At 48.3% G+C, this 17520-nt stretch overlaps 2 protein-coding genes across 3 annotated transcripts; one reads left to right on the top strand and one right to left on the bottom strand.

The window, feature by feature from the left end:
• Positions 1-5: 5 nt before the first annotated feature.
• Positions 6-8535, top strand: TMEM115 (transmembrane protein 115; the record flags this gene model as incomplete). The annotated part of the gene is made up of 2 exons (XM_025204360.1): positions 6-640; positions 6802-8535. Coding segments are annotated over 2 exons (852 nt in total), but the record flags the coding sequence as incomplete, so codon positions are not given.
• Positions 8536-11558: 3023 nt separating this feature from the next.
• On the bottom strand, positions 11559-17477 carry LOC102383944 (cytochrome b561 domain-containing protein 2). 2 transcript variants are annotated; one of them, XM_025204363.1, is made up of 3 exons: positions 17340-17477; positions 16318-16355; positions 11559-14624 (listed from the first exon to the last, which is right to left on the bottom strand). In XM_025204363.1, the coding sequence occupies exons 2-3, from the start codon at positions 16327-16329 to the stop codon at positions 14121-14123; spliced, it is 516 nt and encodes a 171-aa protein (XP_025060148.1). In that variant the 5' UTR covers positions 16330-16355; positions 17340-17477; the 3' UTR covers positions 11559-14120. The 2 variants fall into 2 exon arrangements, with proteins under 2 accessions (XP_025060148.1, XP_006023833.1); XM_006023771.2 differs by lacking the exon at positions 17340-17477 and having other exon boundaries at positions 16318-17328.
• Between the last annotated feature and the right edge of the window lie 43 nt (positions 17478-17520).

Below are 17520 nucleotides of genomic sequence, written 5' to 3'. Positions count from 1 at the left end.
GCGCGGGGGGCGTGGGCCTCAGCCTGGCCACGCTGGCGGCGGCGGGGCGGCTTCTGGAGCCGCTGTGGGGGGCCTTGGAGCTGCTCATCTTCTTCGCTGTGGTCAGCGTGTCGGTGGGGGTGCTGGGGGCCTTCGCCTACCTGCTCACCTACGTGGCGTCCTTCAACCTGGCCTACCTGTTCACCGTGCGCCTGCACGGCACGGCCGGCTTCCTCGGCGGCGTCCTGGTGGCCCTCAAGCAGACCATGGGGGACAGCACGGTGCTGAAGGTGCCACAGGTGCGCATGAAGGCCACGCCCATGCTCCTGCTCCTGGTGCTGGCTGTGCTGCGGCTGACCACCCTGATCGAGGGTGCCGTGCTGGCCTCCTACGGCTTCGGCGTCCTCTCCAGCTGGGTCTACCTGCGCTTCTACCAGAGGCACAGCCGGGGCCGTGGGGACATGTCGGACCACTTTGCCTTCGCCACGTTCTTCCCTGAGATCCTGCAGCCCGTGGTCGGCCTCGTGGCCAACCTGGTGCATGGCGTCTTGGTGAAGGTGAAAGTCTGCCGCAAGACAGTGAAGCGTTACGATGTTGGCGCTCCCTCGTCCATCACCATCAGCTTGCCTGGAACGGACCCCCAGGATGCTGAGAGGAGAAGGTATAGGATTGCTCCACGCTTACCTTAGCGGGTCGGGCACCCTGAGCCCTAGATACCTGCAGAAGGGAACAGAGGAGCTCTGGTAGCACAATCAAACTTTGTGCTTCCAAGTGGCCCCAAATAGTTGTAGATATTATAAAAAGGGTTCCTTTTACAAGGGAGTATTTAACAATACATTTGTTTTTTACTTACCATTCTCCACCAAGATCCAAGGCTAGGGCTCTTGTCTAATGCTGAGGGATTCCTTTATGTTGTAGGATGTCTTAGGCTTTTCCTGATGAGGCTCAAGTGACGATAAGTGGTGGGAATGCTGCTGTGACACAGCTGGATTTTAAGCATCGTGTCTTCAGGCTCTTGTGAGAGCAGATCTGTCAAATACGAGTATTCCCACTGCTGCCACTCCTAGGGTAAGTGGTACAAATAGTGCAGAGAAAAATGATGCTACCGAAAAGAGCAGGCCTTCTGGCATCAAACCAGAATGGGTCCCACAAGCAGGAAAACCCACTACAGTGCCCGGATGGGTCATTCTGCTCGTAGTTTGAAGAATTCAAAGGAAGCAGTTGAGGCTTAATTCTAAAGCCATTTATTTCTTCCTGATACTTAAACAAGAACCTAAGTTACTTTAATAATTTAGCCCCCATGAACCTGCACATTCAACTGTCATGTCAGTGCCAGAGTATTCCTCTTGAAATCAATGGGAGAACTGTAAGCATGTTCTTAAGTCTCTGCAGGCTGTAATTTGCCCCTCGCTCTTGCTCTCTCTCTCTCTGAAATTAGCTGAGTCAGTTTCACTTTGTTAGTCACTCTTATTTTATGGCTCTCTTGCATTAGCACAAGTAGCTGTTTGGGTTGGTAAAACAGCATTTAAAACAAGATTTTAAATGCTCTTATTTTTTTCCAGGGGGTTTGTACCCTCTTTTTCTAAACTTCTAAAGTTGATGATGCCTGACGTACAATTTGTTTTGATTTAACAAATTTCCAGAGAGAGACTGGGCAATTTGCATTTATTGTCTGCCTTGTGTAAACATTTCCATGTATTCAGGTTAGTCCTGTTTGGGGTAGTTGCAAAAGCTTCTGATAGACTAAGCCAGACAGCAGTAATCTGAGCAGCTGCAGGGCTTTTTGCCTGTGGATGATTTCTCACAGGCTCTGTTCAGGGGAGATTTGATTTAATAAGTCTCAAGTCACAGCTTAGAGCATTCAGTGTGAAACAGAGCTGAAGACCACTGAAAAGAACGGTCAACTTATTACCCTGGATTTGCTCTTGATGATTCAGGATAGTGGAGGAGGGAACTGTAATAAGTGCATTTCTCAACCCAGTCGCACCCTGTACCTTCCACTGTAGTTAGCTGAAAATGCTTATAGAATCAGGCCTTTGGACTGGCCACACCTCTCCACCTCGTTGTTCACCTGGGTGGTCTCTGGCTTTTCCAGAAAGCAACAATCAGTGTATGTTGCTTGGTGCAGTGGAACAGTCTTATCAGAATTGGAGGTAGAAGGACTGGGGAGAGGGTTTTATCCTTTCTGTCCAAGGTGGAGCCTATAATCAGATTTCAGAATGAAACAGTCACCCTCTGCAGGGAACCCTGCCCACCAGTCTGCCTGGCATCTTGTTTGTAGATTCACTGTTGGGATTGATTACACAAGTAAGGCAGAAAGCTGCCTCTATTGTTTCAGCCACCCCTCTGAGGCAGGTCAAACGGGAGTCTTCTTAGCTCCTTTTGGAAGGTGGTCTCACAGGCCGGGAGGGATTAAAGTAGAAGAAAACTGAGAGAGTGTGCTAGAGAGGGGGCGAGAGAGAGCTGAAATAAGACAACAGGTCCAGGAGGAGTAGAGGGTTAGTGTGGGAAAGCAAATAACTAGCATTATTCACTGGGAGCTTAGCTGGCTGCTCTGTGCACTCTGCTATGGAAACTATTGCACTCCTCCTATTTACAGCTGTTGGGGCAGGTGTCCTGAGCACCCTATCTGAGCCAAAGCATGCACCTTAGTGCAGGTGTCTTCTGGGGGAGTTAGGGGTTTGTTTACCCTGCATATGGAGAAATGAGAGAAGCCTTTGCTGGTGTGTCTGAATGAAGAAAGGAGTGGTATTGGCTCAGTTGCAACAACAGAAGTTTAAAATAAGAACCATATGTGCATGTTGTCCAATGAGCTGGAGCTGAGATTTTTTTCAGGGCTGGAATGTGCTGAAGAGGAAAGCTCTTCAGCATTTGTGCCTGTCTGTGAAAGACACTGTTCACAAGATCTTGTCCCATCCTAGAGCTGGGTATCATGCTGGATTTGTCTGGAGGAGCTGACACTTGCTTAACTACTGAAAGGGCTTGCAATGAAAGCAGTGTATAGGAGGATATAGAATTAATTGTGACTCCAACAGAATACAAACATGGCAGGACATTCTGCTACCTGGAGGAGGTGGGCATTGTGTATTTCCCTTCTCCTGTGTTGTGCTTTGCACTGAGTGCTTTACCCAGTTTCTTTCATATGGGTACTGATCTCTCAAGTCTTTCTCGCTGGTGACACATCAGTAGCTTAAATTGCACTGTGCACACAACTGGGGGGCGGGGGTGTCCAAGTACAGCATCATGGAACTAATTTCAATTGAGCCTTGGTCTTCCCATATAACTGGAGTGTACAGGCCATGGCAAATGGCTGAGAGCCTAGACAAAATGCAAAGAAGCAAATAGAATGATGTGAACTTCCTGTCTAGAGTGGCAACCATTTGTCCTGAGTATCTGATGGATTTGCACAGTGAAGCAAAGAGTATGTATAACATTTTGCAGCTGCACAGAATTTTCTTCCAGTCCAGGCCATGAGCACCTGGGTCAGGTTTAAAATGACTGTCATTTGAGTGACTGGGATAAGGATGGAATAGGCATTAATGACCCACTCTGCAGATGAAAAAAATATGGTCTTTAAAGGTAATAAAGGTCATCTGATCCTCCACATGTTTTGTGGTAGCAACAGTTGATCTGACATTTCTCAGTACAGGTGCAACACCTCTGATCTGCCTTGTTGAGGGGGTTAGTTAGGCTGACCATAAGGAAATTTGGGACATCTGGAGTGCTGCCCCTCTCCACCTGCCCAGCTCTCCCAAGTCGTTGGCACTGCTACAGGCAGAGGTGGGGGTGGGAGGCAGCGGTGCCTGCTCCACCTCCCTGCCAGACTGCCTCCACACTCCTGTGTTTCTGGGACACTAATTCCCAGCAGCCAGCCAGACCCGGCCTCTGAAATCCAGGACTGTCCAGGCTAGACCAGGACGTGTGGTCCATCCTAGTGTTAGTTATCCTTTGGTAAAAAGCAAACTCAATGCTAGATCTTTGCTAATGGATCTTTGCTAATGCATCCTCTTCCTTCAGCAGAACCAGAGCTGAAGTGCCTGCCCCCCTCCAGCTCACTGGGGAGGAAGCAAATGAATCTCCATTAGATGCCTTGACGTGTTGAGGGGCAGTGAGCTCTAGGATGATCCCTTGGTGTTGGGTGGGGTCTCTGGTGGCTTTTATAGGCATTAGTTGATAGAGCTGTATTAAGGTCCATTTAGTCCCCCCTCCCTTGTCCCAGGAGATAAATGTGGGATTTTTCCCAATGAAAGAGACACTAAGGCTTTTTTTGGAGGTGATTTTTAAGCAACTCTGATGCTTGCAAAGCAGCTAGCTTAACAGCCTAGGAGATGAGACTGAAGTCCTCTGTCCAAAGAAATGGGGATTTAATGAGCAGCAGCAGGTTTCCCAGTTATCCTGCCAGCATGCTTTCCCCCCTCACTTCACTGGGAATTTGTCCCTAGGGCTGAGAAGATTGCTTCTTCAGCCCCTGCATGCAGTGAGAGGGTTTAGCAAGCTCTGAGTATGTGGTTGGGTAGTGAAAAAAGGAATAAGAACTGGAAGGCATCTGGTTCTTCTGGCTGCACTTTACATTCTAGAGTTTGGTTGTCCTACTGATTGTGAGCTCCTGTGCAGTGCAGCACAGCAAATGGGAGTTAGTGGCCAGTGCAAATTCAGAGCAGAAACTCTGCAAGTGCTTTGCAATGGGGATTATATTTTAATCCACCATTGCCTTTGAGAACAAATGTGCTTGTTTAGATGAATAAAATAAAAAGGCCCTGTTCTAGATGCCATTGCCAGCATTTGAAGTACATGTCTGACCTGGCTTCCCCAGTAGTGGGAAGGCTTAAATTGCCTTTGAGACTTGGGGGAAGGGGTAGGAATTAAACTACTCTAGAGGTGCATTTCTGCATTTAACAGACCTGTATTGTAGCTTGGGCAGGGTTAATATCACTTTGCAGGGATCGGTGAGATCTCAGTTTGAAGGTGAATTGAGGAGGAGTTCTTCAGACTTTACAGTAGTTATTTTTAAATGTTCATGGGTCAGGATCCTCTGATATCAAAACTTTCTTGGGAGGGCCTCTGCCTTCATTTTCTTTTGGATTTTGCCTTTCACCATCCACCCCTTCCTACACATACCTGCTGTCATTTTTCTGCTTTTTCCCCCTTCACTGCAGTCTTGCTCCTTTTCTTCTGTTTTTGCTGGTAGCTATCCTCTCGATGATCTCTACTACTCCCCTTCTCCTTTCTTTTTTACTCAGTCTAAATGAGTTACTGGCATGTCCCACTGCTAAGCAATGAATACGTTATCTCACTAGCGCTCTGTTTCTTCTGGCCAAAGAACACAAGGGGCCACACCTTTTCCCGAGTGTATCTGCACTGTCACTGGCTCTGAGTGCCATTTCCTTGACCTGTTAGGCTTCCCCATCTCCTTTGACTTCTTCCCTTATTTCACTTCTTCCTTTCCCTTGGGATCAAGCCACTGTCCTTCCTACCAAAATTCCTGTTTGCAGCAGGAGTGAAACCGACAGCAAGCATCCCGGGCATACTCTGCAGCTGCACTTGCTGCCATGCTGGGGAGAAGTGGTGTGCACAGGAGCAGTCCAGACGAGGTTCTCCCAAGAAGAGGTGACACTGAGCATTGGGTAACACTGGAGGAATGGTGGATGTGCACAGTCCTGTACCAAATATAATCTGGCATTGCCTGTTCGAGAATCTTTCTGCAGGGATTCCCTTTTGAGGGGCTGGTGAGCAGAGATTAACTTCAGGGATAATGCTGACAGTGGAAGGATAAGCTAAGCATTAACCAGTGCTCATGGGTGAGTTATTATCTTCTCTGCTGCTCCACCAGCACCACAATTCAAATGTGACAAGCAAAAGAGGAGGGAAAGCAGTCATTTTCTGTTGAGCTGCAGCCTTCTGATATTCTCCAGCAGGTTCCTTTGAAGGCACACCTTGTTGGGTGGGCTGCAGAGGAAATGACTGACTCCTTATATCACAGGGTTGTCGTAATAGGTTTCTTAGGAGCCAGTCTGAACCTCCGGTGCAAAGCTGGGTGTTCTAACAGGTCTGAACCCTTAAGTATGAGATCAAGGATTTCACTGTAGCTTGTAGAATGAGAGATTCCTCTCTCCTGGGTGCACTGCTCTAAACTGGATTGCTGTATCAAAATTCACATACAAGGCATTCTTGCCTGGAATAGTTGTTAGTGCTCCCACTACTGCTTATGGTGTCTCCGGGGCAAAAGCAGCCAAGTGAAAATAACATAAAATCCTACGGTTCACGCTAGCAATAGGCTATATACTGAAGGTGAAGAAGCACAGCTTCAGCTCCCTGATAGGAATGATCAGCCATAGGAAGACACTTATTAGTGGAGGGGTAAAGTGGTAAACATTTCACTGGAACCTGAAATTGCTGGGACAGGAGTCTGAGCTGAGAGGAGTGGAGAGCTGCCTGATGTTTGTTGGGATGCCTGAGCTGGCAGGGGGTGAAAGCACTGGGGAGCTGATGTTCCCAGCTCTGGCAGATGCTGCAGGTAAGGACCAGTGTCTGTCCCTCAGCCAGGATTGTAGCTGTTATGAGTGGGGAGGAGATTGTTCGAACACAAGCTGAAATAGAAAAGATAGAGGGAAAAGGCAGAGAAAACCAGGGCGGGAGGAATCTTAGCACAGTGATCATCTTGGGAGTTCCTGCCATGTAGTTGGCTAATTGGGCTGGACAGTTAGCTTACCCAAGTATGGGGAGAGATGCCTGGAATACCCAGGAAATGGCCAGTGCACTGCAACAATGTACTCTTCTTGTCCAAGTGCAGTGAGGTTAAGCCTGTATGTCTTTGTCTTGCAGACAACTGGCCCTGAAAGCACTGAATGAGCGGTTGAAACGTGTGGAAGACCAATCAGTGTGGCCCAGCATGGAGGATGATGAAGAGGAGGGTGCCAAGGAGGACATACCACTGCTTCCCGAGAAGGGGGAGAGCGGCCGAGATGCCAGCATTGCAGGGAAAGGAGCCAGCCAGAAGTCTAGTCTCATCACCTTTGAGGATGCCCCTCCTCAGCTGTGACCTGCAAACATGCCCCCCTCCTCCCCACCCACTTTCTTCTCCCATCTCTGTGTGTCGGAGAGCTGCTACCAATCCCTTGTGTCTCTTCACAGCACTGTCTGCTCCCCAGGGCCCCTGTCTGCAGGGAGCAGGGGACTCCTCCAGTTGACTGAGAGGGTGGGGGGCTACCTCAGTTCAGTACCTAATAGCCACGCTTGGTCAATACTAGTTTTCTGGACTCTTGGTGGTAATCATGGCCACCACTGACCTCGTGGAAAGGATCTCTCTGCTGCTGGGGCTCTGGTTCATGGTCTCTTCAGTAGTAGTGTGAGGTTCCTTAGACACTAAAAGCTGAAGATGGATCTCTGTGAGGGCAGATCTCCCTACATCTCTTCAGCACAGGACATGGACTGATTCTTCCAGAAGGGCCTTGTGCTGGCTGCTTATGCCAGCGGCTGCTACTGTGGCTAACAATGTGTATGCTTCAGTGTCCAGGTCTCACCAGCAGCACACCATCTGGGTGTGCAGCATTGGACTGACCCTTTCCCCACGTGCTAAGTGGATCTGTTCGTGTATGCTAGACCACTAAATAAACCTTTCAGCACCTGAGAGAGCAAATTCAGCAAATGACACAGCACTTTCTCTCTTAGTTTGTGATGGTGGTTGTTCAAAAGACCCTGCAACCTCCATTTCCCCTTTTTAAAGTTAATTTTGTTACTTATCTAAAGAGCAGGAAGCTTTTTATCCCCTTTGTTATATTTAGCTTTCTCCCACCTACCCCATGGTCCTGGCAGGAACATGCCAGGATAAATTCCAGAATTAATAATTGCCAGGATTCCTGGAGAGAGAAGATTTCTTTAGGGATAAAGTTATTGCTTGTGCTGCTCACTCTTGCAGTGGCCTTGCTTGAGTTACTGACTCAAAAGCCTGGGGATCTGGAGCAGTCTGCTCCTGACTTTGAGACTAGCACATGGGGAAAAAAATCAACCCCAGACTTTCCTTGGGGATCTAGAGGGGGGAGTCTATTTTATTTGTGTTATTGCTACTTCAGGTTTTCTTCAGTTCTCTTTGCAGTGATTCACACGATAACACAGCCCCTGACCTGGAGGGGCAGCTCCTTTCACTGCTGCTTGGATGAATTGTCTCTGATTCTTTATTTTAGAAGCTGGAATTTGTTTTATTGTGAGCTCTTGACAATTCTTCTGACACCTGTTTTGTTTCGGGTTTTTTTTTAATATGCTTTGCTTAGGCTCTTGGCATCCTCCCCTCCTTTTTCCCTTCCTCTGTATTGATGGGATTTTCTTTTGGAGGGAGGGGCAAGGCGGGGAAAGGTGTATTATCTGGAAATTCTTTTCTTGAGAACCAGTCCCCCAAAAGGCTGCGCCACTCCCAGGCCCTAGACTTCCCTGGGAGACGGTTACCAGACTGGGAAGCACGTTTGATGGTGTCAGGATTATTTTTATAAAGGACCACACAAGAAGGTTTTGTCAACCAGGAAATACACAGAAATTTTAGTATTAATAAACAATTCTTTCAAAGAGTGCCTCTCACTTTAGTTTGTAAATCCATCCTGTAAGTCCTGTCAATGGAATCTGTTTCCATTGTTTCTCCATCGCTCTACACTGCTTCCTTCCTCACCATTTACTTCACAGCTACATCTGGATTTAGCCCCATGGGTGTCAGAGGCCTTTATGCCTCCTAGGGCACCAGTGATCCTTTTGTTTGTTCTGTGTAACTAGTTTCAGTATGGTTTCTAGCTAGAGAACAGAGGTGCAGGGCTGGCCTTTTTGAGATCAGACCTGGAAGCCAGGGCTGCTACTAACATGGCCCGGGGCTGTCAGTGGTAGGCTGTGAGAGCACAGGAGTCTGGTGCTAGGCTTTCATCTCTAGAGATAAGAGATCCTTGCTCTGGCCCAAGAGTAACTAGGTAGCTGTCACCCTGTTAAGTCACGCTAGACCCTCAGGGTTGGATAGATTGCATGGCATAAGAAATTGGTGATGCGAGGGGTGTGCAGACTTGGAATTATGGGGGGGGTCTGAGGGTAGTACAGTGGCAGTTAGGAGCAGGTGTGCTGTGGATTTCTGCTGTGCCTGTGGACTCCTGCTGTGCTCTGCAGCCAGGGATGCAGGACTTGCTTTCAGCATCAAACACAGGAACAAGGTCCTGTGTCAGAGTGGGCTTGAACCTCTCCAGCACTAGGTGTAGCCAACTGAGAACTGGTTTTGGACAAGTTAATAAAATGGGCTTTTATGCAGTTTGATGTGAATCCAACAGCTGCCTATCCTTGCTGGTACTGTACTTGTTTTAACACTTTCTGTATCCATGGGGTAAGGGAGAAGTCACTATGCCACTGATTTTTATTGTGGCATTAATAACAGGGATAAGCTGGGTGGGGTAGAGCAGGTAGTTGGGATTCCTGGTACCTGGGTGGCAGTTTGGGTTTACAGGATGAATGGGCCACCTGAGTGCTCAAATAATCACAACACAGTTTGTGTGAGGCTGCCATTTCAGGCTCTCCCTGAGCCAGCAGGTAGCACTGTCAGGTGAGCATGCATATGGAGGGTTCTTTGCAGCCATGAGGGTCTTCTGAGAGCAAATCTATCCACTCCTTTGAAATGAGTGTGGTGCATGATTTTGCAATGAGGGACACACTGTGGCAGATTCCTATGCACAGAACCTGATGGGAGCCAAAGGCACTCTTGAAAATGGGGCCACTGATTTAGGTACTGACTTTGGGCACCTGTTTTAAAGATACTGTTAAGCTTGCAGAGCCCCAGGAGAATTTCAGCAAATGCTGTTTATGGCTTGGGCATGTTAATACATTAGATGTGACCAAACGCATTGGAAAAGCCTAGTGTCCAGAGAGTTAAAAGAGTAACGATACATAGATATACCTCTTGCAGCTCCTACCTGAATCTGATAACCAAAATGCTTATGAACCAGTGTAATTTTTTTAGGTGAAAAACCTCCTGTAAAGCAGCAATGGTTGCAGTTCAGAATTGGCTTCATATTAACAGAGACTAGTGTATGAGAGAGGGCAGGGTTATAGTCATGGAGCTTTTGACTGCACTTGGCTGATGAATTCTCTTATATAACAGGAGTTCCCATTTGCAGATACTCCCATCCTATGATGCCTTGGATTGTAGCTACCAGATCAGGCAATATATGAATGGATATAGGATCAGATTATCCAAGCATTCTTCCAGTGGCAACCAACAAGCGCTGGTGAAATTAAGCCCTAGCCTGAGAATGGCATGAAGAAACCATGCCAAGACAAGTAAGCAAGATACTGCCTGCTGCTGCACACTTCTGTGCTAGAAGCCTTCATGATGCAGGCTCAAGAAGGCTAGTTGGTACCAAAGAGCTGCAGCTACAGCTGCCAGTTCTCCAGCTGCCTTCCCATCACATCATAATGTGCATGGCCTGGTTTTACAAGCTAGTTCGAAGGGAGGGTGCTACCCATCAAACTGCAGAAAGAAATCAGCATGGCATCTGGCCAGACTCTCACCAAAGGATGCTGTGAAGATTTTGAAGCTGGAAGGGGAGGGTTTGACAAGAACTTTTAGCAGGTGTAACAAACCGACAGATGGAAAAAGGCTGTGTGAAGTGGCAGACTAAAAGCAGCATTGAACTCTTCCTTGTCTGGACTCTGAGTAAGAAATTGCCTGCATAGTTCTTTTGAGGTACTACTAATGCAGTTCTAAATATGCTACTGATAACCTGACCCTAGTCTCGGTCACTATCAGTGGACGAGTGAGGTGAAGGGGGGTGCCCTTAGTATTTCCTTCTTGGTGTGGCTACCGTCTTTGTTCACTCCTGAAGATTCATGTAATTTAATAACTGCTTCAGCTTCTTCTGTGATATTCTCTGCTCCAAACCAGTCTGGGAGCTGTACTAGGAATTGAACTATGATGCCATAGGTCAGAAGTGAGGAGCCTCGGCAAAACTGGTTGGGGGCACAGCTGGACTAGCAAGTGCTGTGCAGAATGCAAGAAAATGGTATTAGCAGAAGGGAGATGCAGCAGGCTGCAAATAGCAAGTGGTGTTGGAGATCAGGACTCAAAGCATGACCTAGCAGACTGGGTTCTGGAGTAGGATAGAGAAGAGGTATAGGTCACTGGAGAAAATGGGCAGATTATGGACCAGGGACAAGAAAAAGGATGATGCCTCAAGTTTTCCATTGTGATAGAAGCTTTCCTGTAATCTCCATTCCCACTGTGGCCCCTACAGTCCATACAGGTGGAATTCACTTGTACTCATCTTGTGCACCCAGTACTGTCGACTGGAGGAATTGAGTTCCAGTGCAGTGCTCCCAAAATACAAATTGGCCTGCTTGTGCTGTACCAGTTAACATGGTAGGTTGGATAGGAGCATTGAGGCAAAGGGGCTATTCTTACCCTGTGTTACTAAATTATTCCTGTTGTTGTAGGACTGAAAAACACCAGCTAAGTGTGGAGACTTCTGTTCTCCCATGAGTGAGTATCTTCTTCAGTAGATGAAGAGGTTTCCTTCTATTAAAAAAAAACCCAAGAACCCCACCTACAAAAGCCAGTCCAGTTATAGCTGTTAGAAACTTTTTTATTGTATATATAAAAGGCTCTGGATGCAGACTGAATTTTCTTGCTCAGGTCTTTCCCGGTTCACCTGTCCTGCAGAGACTAGGATGTGCTTTTTACAAGTGGGCTGAAAGTGCTGCTATCTACAGCTGCAGTTCTTCTATCCTGAAACTTAAAGTAAGAAATTGAGGCTCCCCCACCTATGAAACCATTTCTGCATCCCTTGTACCCATAAGGCTACATGGGACTTTGCTGCTGTTAAGGTAGGTTCATTAACTCATTCAACTGGGAAGGAAAGCCATGAACATGACACACTGTGTGTTACAGGTGGGAATACGGCTTCATTCTGGAGCCAGGGATACTCCTATCCAGACAGCAGGAAAGACATTCCTCTCCCTACCCTTGAATGAAGGGATGTTTCTCAGGGATGTTCACAATCTGGGCATCCCTTAAGCCAGTAAAATTCTGTGACCATGTGAAATGGGACTACTGTATGGCAGGTAATGCTCCAGGATGTGATACTGAGTCTTCTAAGGTGGATATCTTATGGCTCATCAGTTGTTTCCTAGTTTGTTCAAGTAACAGGTGAAGGTTCCTCTCATTGGGATCAGACACTAGCTTAGTCCATATGCACTAAGCCTCTCCCTCAAAAATGACTTGATTTTGGGAGACTTGTATTCTCTTCCTTATGTGTTTTTTGTGAGAAGAGGAATCAAACCAGTAGTTGCATTCAGTGTCCAGCTCCATCATTCTGGAGCCAAAGTGCATTTTTCTATATTGTGTCATGGGAGGCTCACATTTCTCCTCTTCCCCGGGACAGCAGTATTTGCACCTTCCCTTTCAAACAAGCTACTTGCTCCACCTCCTCTCCTGGCCACCTGAGTGCCACAGGATCACCTGTACAAACCATTTCCCACCTCTCCCCCTGTTCCAGTGACACATAAATCAAAGACAGTATGGTACATACAATAGGAACATGATCCAAGTAACATGCAGAGTGGGGACACAAGTACCTGCCTGGTGCTAATACTCACATGGCCAGAAGGACAACAGTGAGCTAGAGCTTTAGCTCAATGATGCATCGGAATTGGGGAGAGAAGTTGGTTTAGCAGCATTGCCTCCGTTCCTGGAGACTGTGTCCCTATCCTTAGCTCTACGCATTGTGTGATCCCAGGTAAGTCAGTTCCCCTACCTGTTAAGTGAAGCTAATTATGCTGATATGCTTCAAGTTGAGATAGTGGGGAGAGAGGCCCCCTTTCCCTTCTGTCTCCAAACTAGCTGGGCAACAGCTCCAGCCCATCGTGCATGAGTTGCCACAAGCAAGCACAAAGTGAGATGCTCCCTTTCTTAGGTTGGTCCTTTCACTTGTAAGCCTGGAGATTACTGTTCTTTATAAATAATACATAAGCAGAGGCCCTTGTGCAGCTATATTCTGATACAGTGTGCAGTGAGGTGCTGAATCTCTGCCACAGTTGTAACTAAATATTCCAGGCCCCAGCAAATGCTGCAGAGGGTGAGCCAGAGCTCAGATGACATGCTGTCCTTTGCCAGGCAGCTGTATGCAGGAAAGAACTTTAATGGACTTTGATCCATTCAGGGGCTTCCAACACTGATGGCACCAGCCCTGAGGTGATGGGTATGGAGTTGGCTGTTTGCACTCCCACCTTGGGTTCAACTCCTGTCACAGAATGAGATTAACTCAGTAGCTCAAATCTCCTTGATGTCAAATTATCTACTAGGGTACCTGGAAGGCTCCTCTTGAAGGGAGAAAGCAGTCCCACCCCTGCCCTTCCAGACTTGTCTGCCCCAGGCCTGTGCATCTTCGTACTGGCTCTTCTCCAAAGCAAGGCATGCCCCCTAGTTGGTATTCACATCCTATATGTTGTGATATGGATCTGTAAAGCACAGCCTCACAACTCCTCTCCCCATATTGGTTTAGAGTGACCTGTCCTGTGGGCTTCTTCATTGCTAGGAAATGCTGAGTTTTACTAACAAGTGACCTAGAGGGCAGAATGCAAGGTGCTCCCAGTTACAAGCAAATGGAACAAACTTCCCTGCGCTCAGCCACCTCTATATTCCCAGTGCTTATACAGGAGGAAAAAAAATGCATGAGACTTGAGCCTATTAAGCAGAAGTAACCCTGAAAAGCCCTTTTGCTGCTGGCTGTACAAAGTCTGAGCAAGCAGGTACAGCATCCAGTGCAAACACTTTCAAGCTGTTTGCCACCTCCAGAGGCATGTACTGCTAGGACACTATTCAGCACCAGAGCAGGCATAGATGGATTACTGAGGTTTTTCACACAGAACACACATCTTAGCTGACAGCAACTGCAACCCTGAGATCAGGGCTGCAAGAAGTTTTCTGAAGAACAGGTTCAATATGACAGACAGTTTCAGTAAAAAAAAAAAAATAGAACTCTAGCTCCAAGGAAACATCACACAACAGCAAGCAGGTAAGCTGCACTGGAGACTTCCTGCGCCCAAGGACCCAGAAGCCCCAGAATGCCTCATGGGCTATGTGCAGAACCTTCAAGGATCACAGGAAGGCAGTGTTCCAGCATCATCCCTCAGGGCTTCATCCTTTTGTGGTAGAGGTAAGCATTGCTCACTTGATTCATGATAACCAGGCTGGTGAGGATGGGGCACAGTACTGCCAGGTACCAGAAGACCCCAGTCACCAAGGTGGTAAACCACAGGGAGCACATGCCCAGCATCAGGCTGGCACAGCCCAGGAGGTAGCAAACCAGCCCAGAGGTGGCGTGATAGAGCTTCAGCTTGGCCAGTGTCCAGTTTTTCATTAGCTTGGGGTACAGGAGGGCGAGGCCCCCCATACACTGCATGCTGGCATACAGCACAGTCAGCAAGCCAGTCAAACCATGCCAGGTGACAAAGTGGGACTTGCCATTCAGGTACTTGTTGTAGCTGATGATGCCTAGGCCCAGCAAGGCACAGAGGAGACAGAGCAGCTGAAGCGCCCAATGGAAGCGGACCTTGACTTTGCGGGAGAAGGAGCGCAGCAGTGAGGTCTCTGGAGAGAAAACCAGCAGGGCTTCTGTCATCAAGAAGGAGAACTGGGGAAACAAGAACAATGGTTTAACACAGCTGTTGAAATGCAATGGGCAAAGTAATGCTGGCACCTGCAACCTCTTCCTTATCATCTCCATGGAAACCAGAAGACTGAGGCCCCAAGGTGCTTTGGTGATGGAGGCTGTGCAGATGCCTAAGACAAACAACTACAATGTGGAGGAGTCGCAAGTTCAGTAATGGGGCTCTGCAATGGGGATCTTCCGGCAACCTGGAATGTAGCCCATTGCTCCCTGCTACTCTCCCAACTCATTTGGGCTAGGGCAGTGGCACGCAACGTTCCAGCCCCATGGGCCAGATGAATGATACGGGGTTGGACCATGGTTGTGACCCTGTGCATCCAAATCCAGCCTGGTGCCAACCCAACCCCACATGCAGGGCCATGTTATTTATCCCACAGGGCTCCCCACCAGGTCCAGAAATAAGTAGCAGGGGAACAGCAATTAATGCTGCCATGGCTCCTTCACTGCCAAATTTCCAGACCAATGAGGAGCCCTGTGGGCCAGATGACTCAGCTCTGCAAGCCAGAGGTTGAGCACCACTGGGCTAGGATGCTGCCACCACACTTTCATTGTGGGGGTGGCAACAGAAGGGCTGGGCCAAGGAAGAGTGTGTGTGCTGGAAAATGCATCCTTGGGTGTGTCCTAATGAACACGCATGTGCAGGGGCATGCGTTTTCCATGGGACATAGCAGTGGCACGTATTTGTGCTGCTGCTAATTGATCCTGGGCGTGTGCACTTCAGCATGCAGCAAAGTGACCTGGGTGGGGTAGGGGAGGCTAGGACCAGCACTTGTGCTGGCCTCAGCAGTCTTATCTGGGGTCCTGGGGGCCACCTAGGGAAGCAGCGGTACCAAGCCAGCCACTCAGAGCCTGGCTGGCCGCCTGAATGTGACCCTGGCTGACCAGGTGACCTTTCTGATGATGCATGCTGCTGCTGCTGCTGCATGTACCATACCACTTTTTTCAGCAGCATTTTTTTTTTACGCCAGGATCTCCTGGTGTCAAAAAAACTGCTGCGCTGCTAATTAGCAGTGTGGGAAACAAGTGCATGTGCACTGCATGTGGTTTGTGGTGCCTCAAACTGCTTTAAGGTGCTGCAAACTACATGTGTGTGCTCATCAGGACATGCCCTTGTTGCCAAGTTAGTTCTCTGCTTACTCCCAACAGTGACAAGTACTCACTATGCTGGGAACACCAGAACTGCATTGTAGAACTGGTTTGCAGCCATTCAGTAAACATGCCTAGCCAGGTGTCTGGCTTAGCCAAGCATGCCCTGAGCAAAAGCACTTCATAAATGTTTTCAATAGCCTGGTACTACTGCTGAAACAAGCATGAGTGCCTGACTAACAACCTTTCAGGCTGGTTATGACCTGGAGAGGTGCTTTGTCTGTGGGGCTCAAGCAAGGGTAAAGAGCGGGTGTTATGGGATTCGAGGCCCCACCACCCTATTCACCACTGCACACCATGCAGTCACACAAAGTTGTGCGAACTGGCTGTAAAACACACTCCTGTTCTGATTCATCAGCAAGTTACACCCACTGTGTCTTAGAGTTGTAAGTGACGCAGGGCAATGGTGAACTGAGCAGGTTGTGGGACACAGGCAGTGGGACTATCATGCTCAACTGATATGCAGGGTATAGGGTGGAAGGCAGGAATACAGAGATCTTGTCTGACTTACCGCAAGTGACATTAAGAGAGGGTGCCAGGAGAATAAGCCTGGAATGAAATGAGAGAGACCAATGAGCCCTTTCAGACCAGCCATCCAGCACAGTGAAATGCTAATGTACAGTTGAAAAAAAACCAAAAACCAAGCAAAAAAAAAAAAAAAAGAAGCTTCCTTCTAATGGGATGGATTAGGCACTTCAGAGAATGGAAAGGCATCAACACAAGGAATCCCTGAAGTTCAGGAGAGGGAGGAAGATCCAAGAGTTTAGGCACTAGCCTGGGACTGGGAAGCTGCAGGGCCAACTCCCTGCTCCATCACAGACTGCTTGTTTGAGCTTGGGCACATCACTTTCCTTTGGGTCCCCAAATCTTCCTGTGCCAGAAGATGCCACTTAGAGCACAAAAAAGGTAACATCCTCCCCTCCCACTGAGAGCTGTGCTGTGTGTGTCCCTTCTGGTAAATCCTAGAAGTCTTCCCTTGAGTGCTGTTCACTGGAGAAAATCTGTCAGCCCGTTTTGCTACTTCCCCAGCTGCACAATGGCAGATGCTCCAGCTTCAGTCTTAATATCAAGTCAAGTCTGTCCCAAGGCTGCTGCAACTGTGGGGCACTTCAGATGCTGTAACAACCCCCCAGGCTGGTTGAGTTGCTTTGCATCATTGGTGATTCTTTGGGTAGAGCAACCTGGCAGCGCCCATCTCCTCCCCAGGAATGGATGGCTGTTGGCTTGCAGGAAGCTCATCCACCCTTTGACAGGTCTTGTTTTTTAAGTCCTGGGGGATGCCCACACACCCTCCTCACCCAGGCTAGCTCAGGTGGGGGCACCAGCTTAGCTGGCAACAACTTGACTCTGGAACAGGCTGTACTGGTTTACATGGTACTAGATAGCGGACCAAGAGAGGCCTGGCCTGAAAAGGCCATCTTAACATGCCCCTTATGATTTTGCCTCCTTCCTGGATAATGAGACACACAAAACTAGGCACTCTAGGTTTCAAAGCTGACAGCGTGCCCTTAAAGATGTGCAGTTAAACCACACCTGTGAGCAGGAGCTGGAGCTGAAGCTTCACAGCTGAAGACTAGAAAAACTTGCAGTTAATGGATGGATTGGGCCAGCCTCAGCCATCGCTGGGACTGGCGCCCTGGTCTCGTCCTACTCTCTCCGTGGTGTGAGGACACCAGTCCTGGAGCTGCAGTAACTAGTCACAAGAGGCCCGACG

Source organism: Alligator sinensis, unplaced genomic scaffold, assembly GCF_000455745.1.
Source record: "Alligator sinensis unplaced genomic scaffold, ASM45574v1 scaffold858_1, whole genome shotgun sequence".
In the NCBI taxonomy this organism is placed as follows: Eukaryota; Metazoa; Chordata; order Crocodylia; family Alligatoridae; genus Alligator; species Alligator sinensis.
Note: the sequence above shows the minus strand (reverse complement) of the source record. Positions and strands in the feature narration are given on the sequence as shown.

What these genes read in the sequence shown, in the direction of transcription:
- LOC102383944 (XM_006023771.2), bottom strand. Translation starts at nt 16,401, where the DNA reads ATGGCTGGTCTGAAAGGGCTCATTGGTCTCTCTCATTTCATTCCAGGC. An exon ending in CTCTCTTAATGTCACTTGCG is followed by an intron (nt 14,625 to 16,317) that starts GTAAGTCAGACA and finishes TTGTTTCCCCAG; the next exon opens with TTCTCCTTCTTGATGACAGA.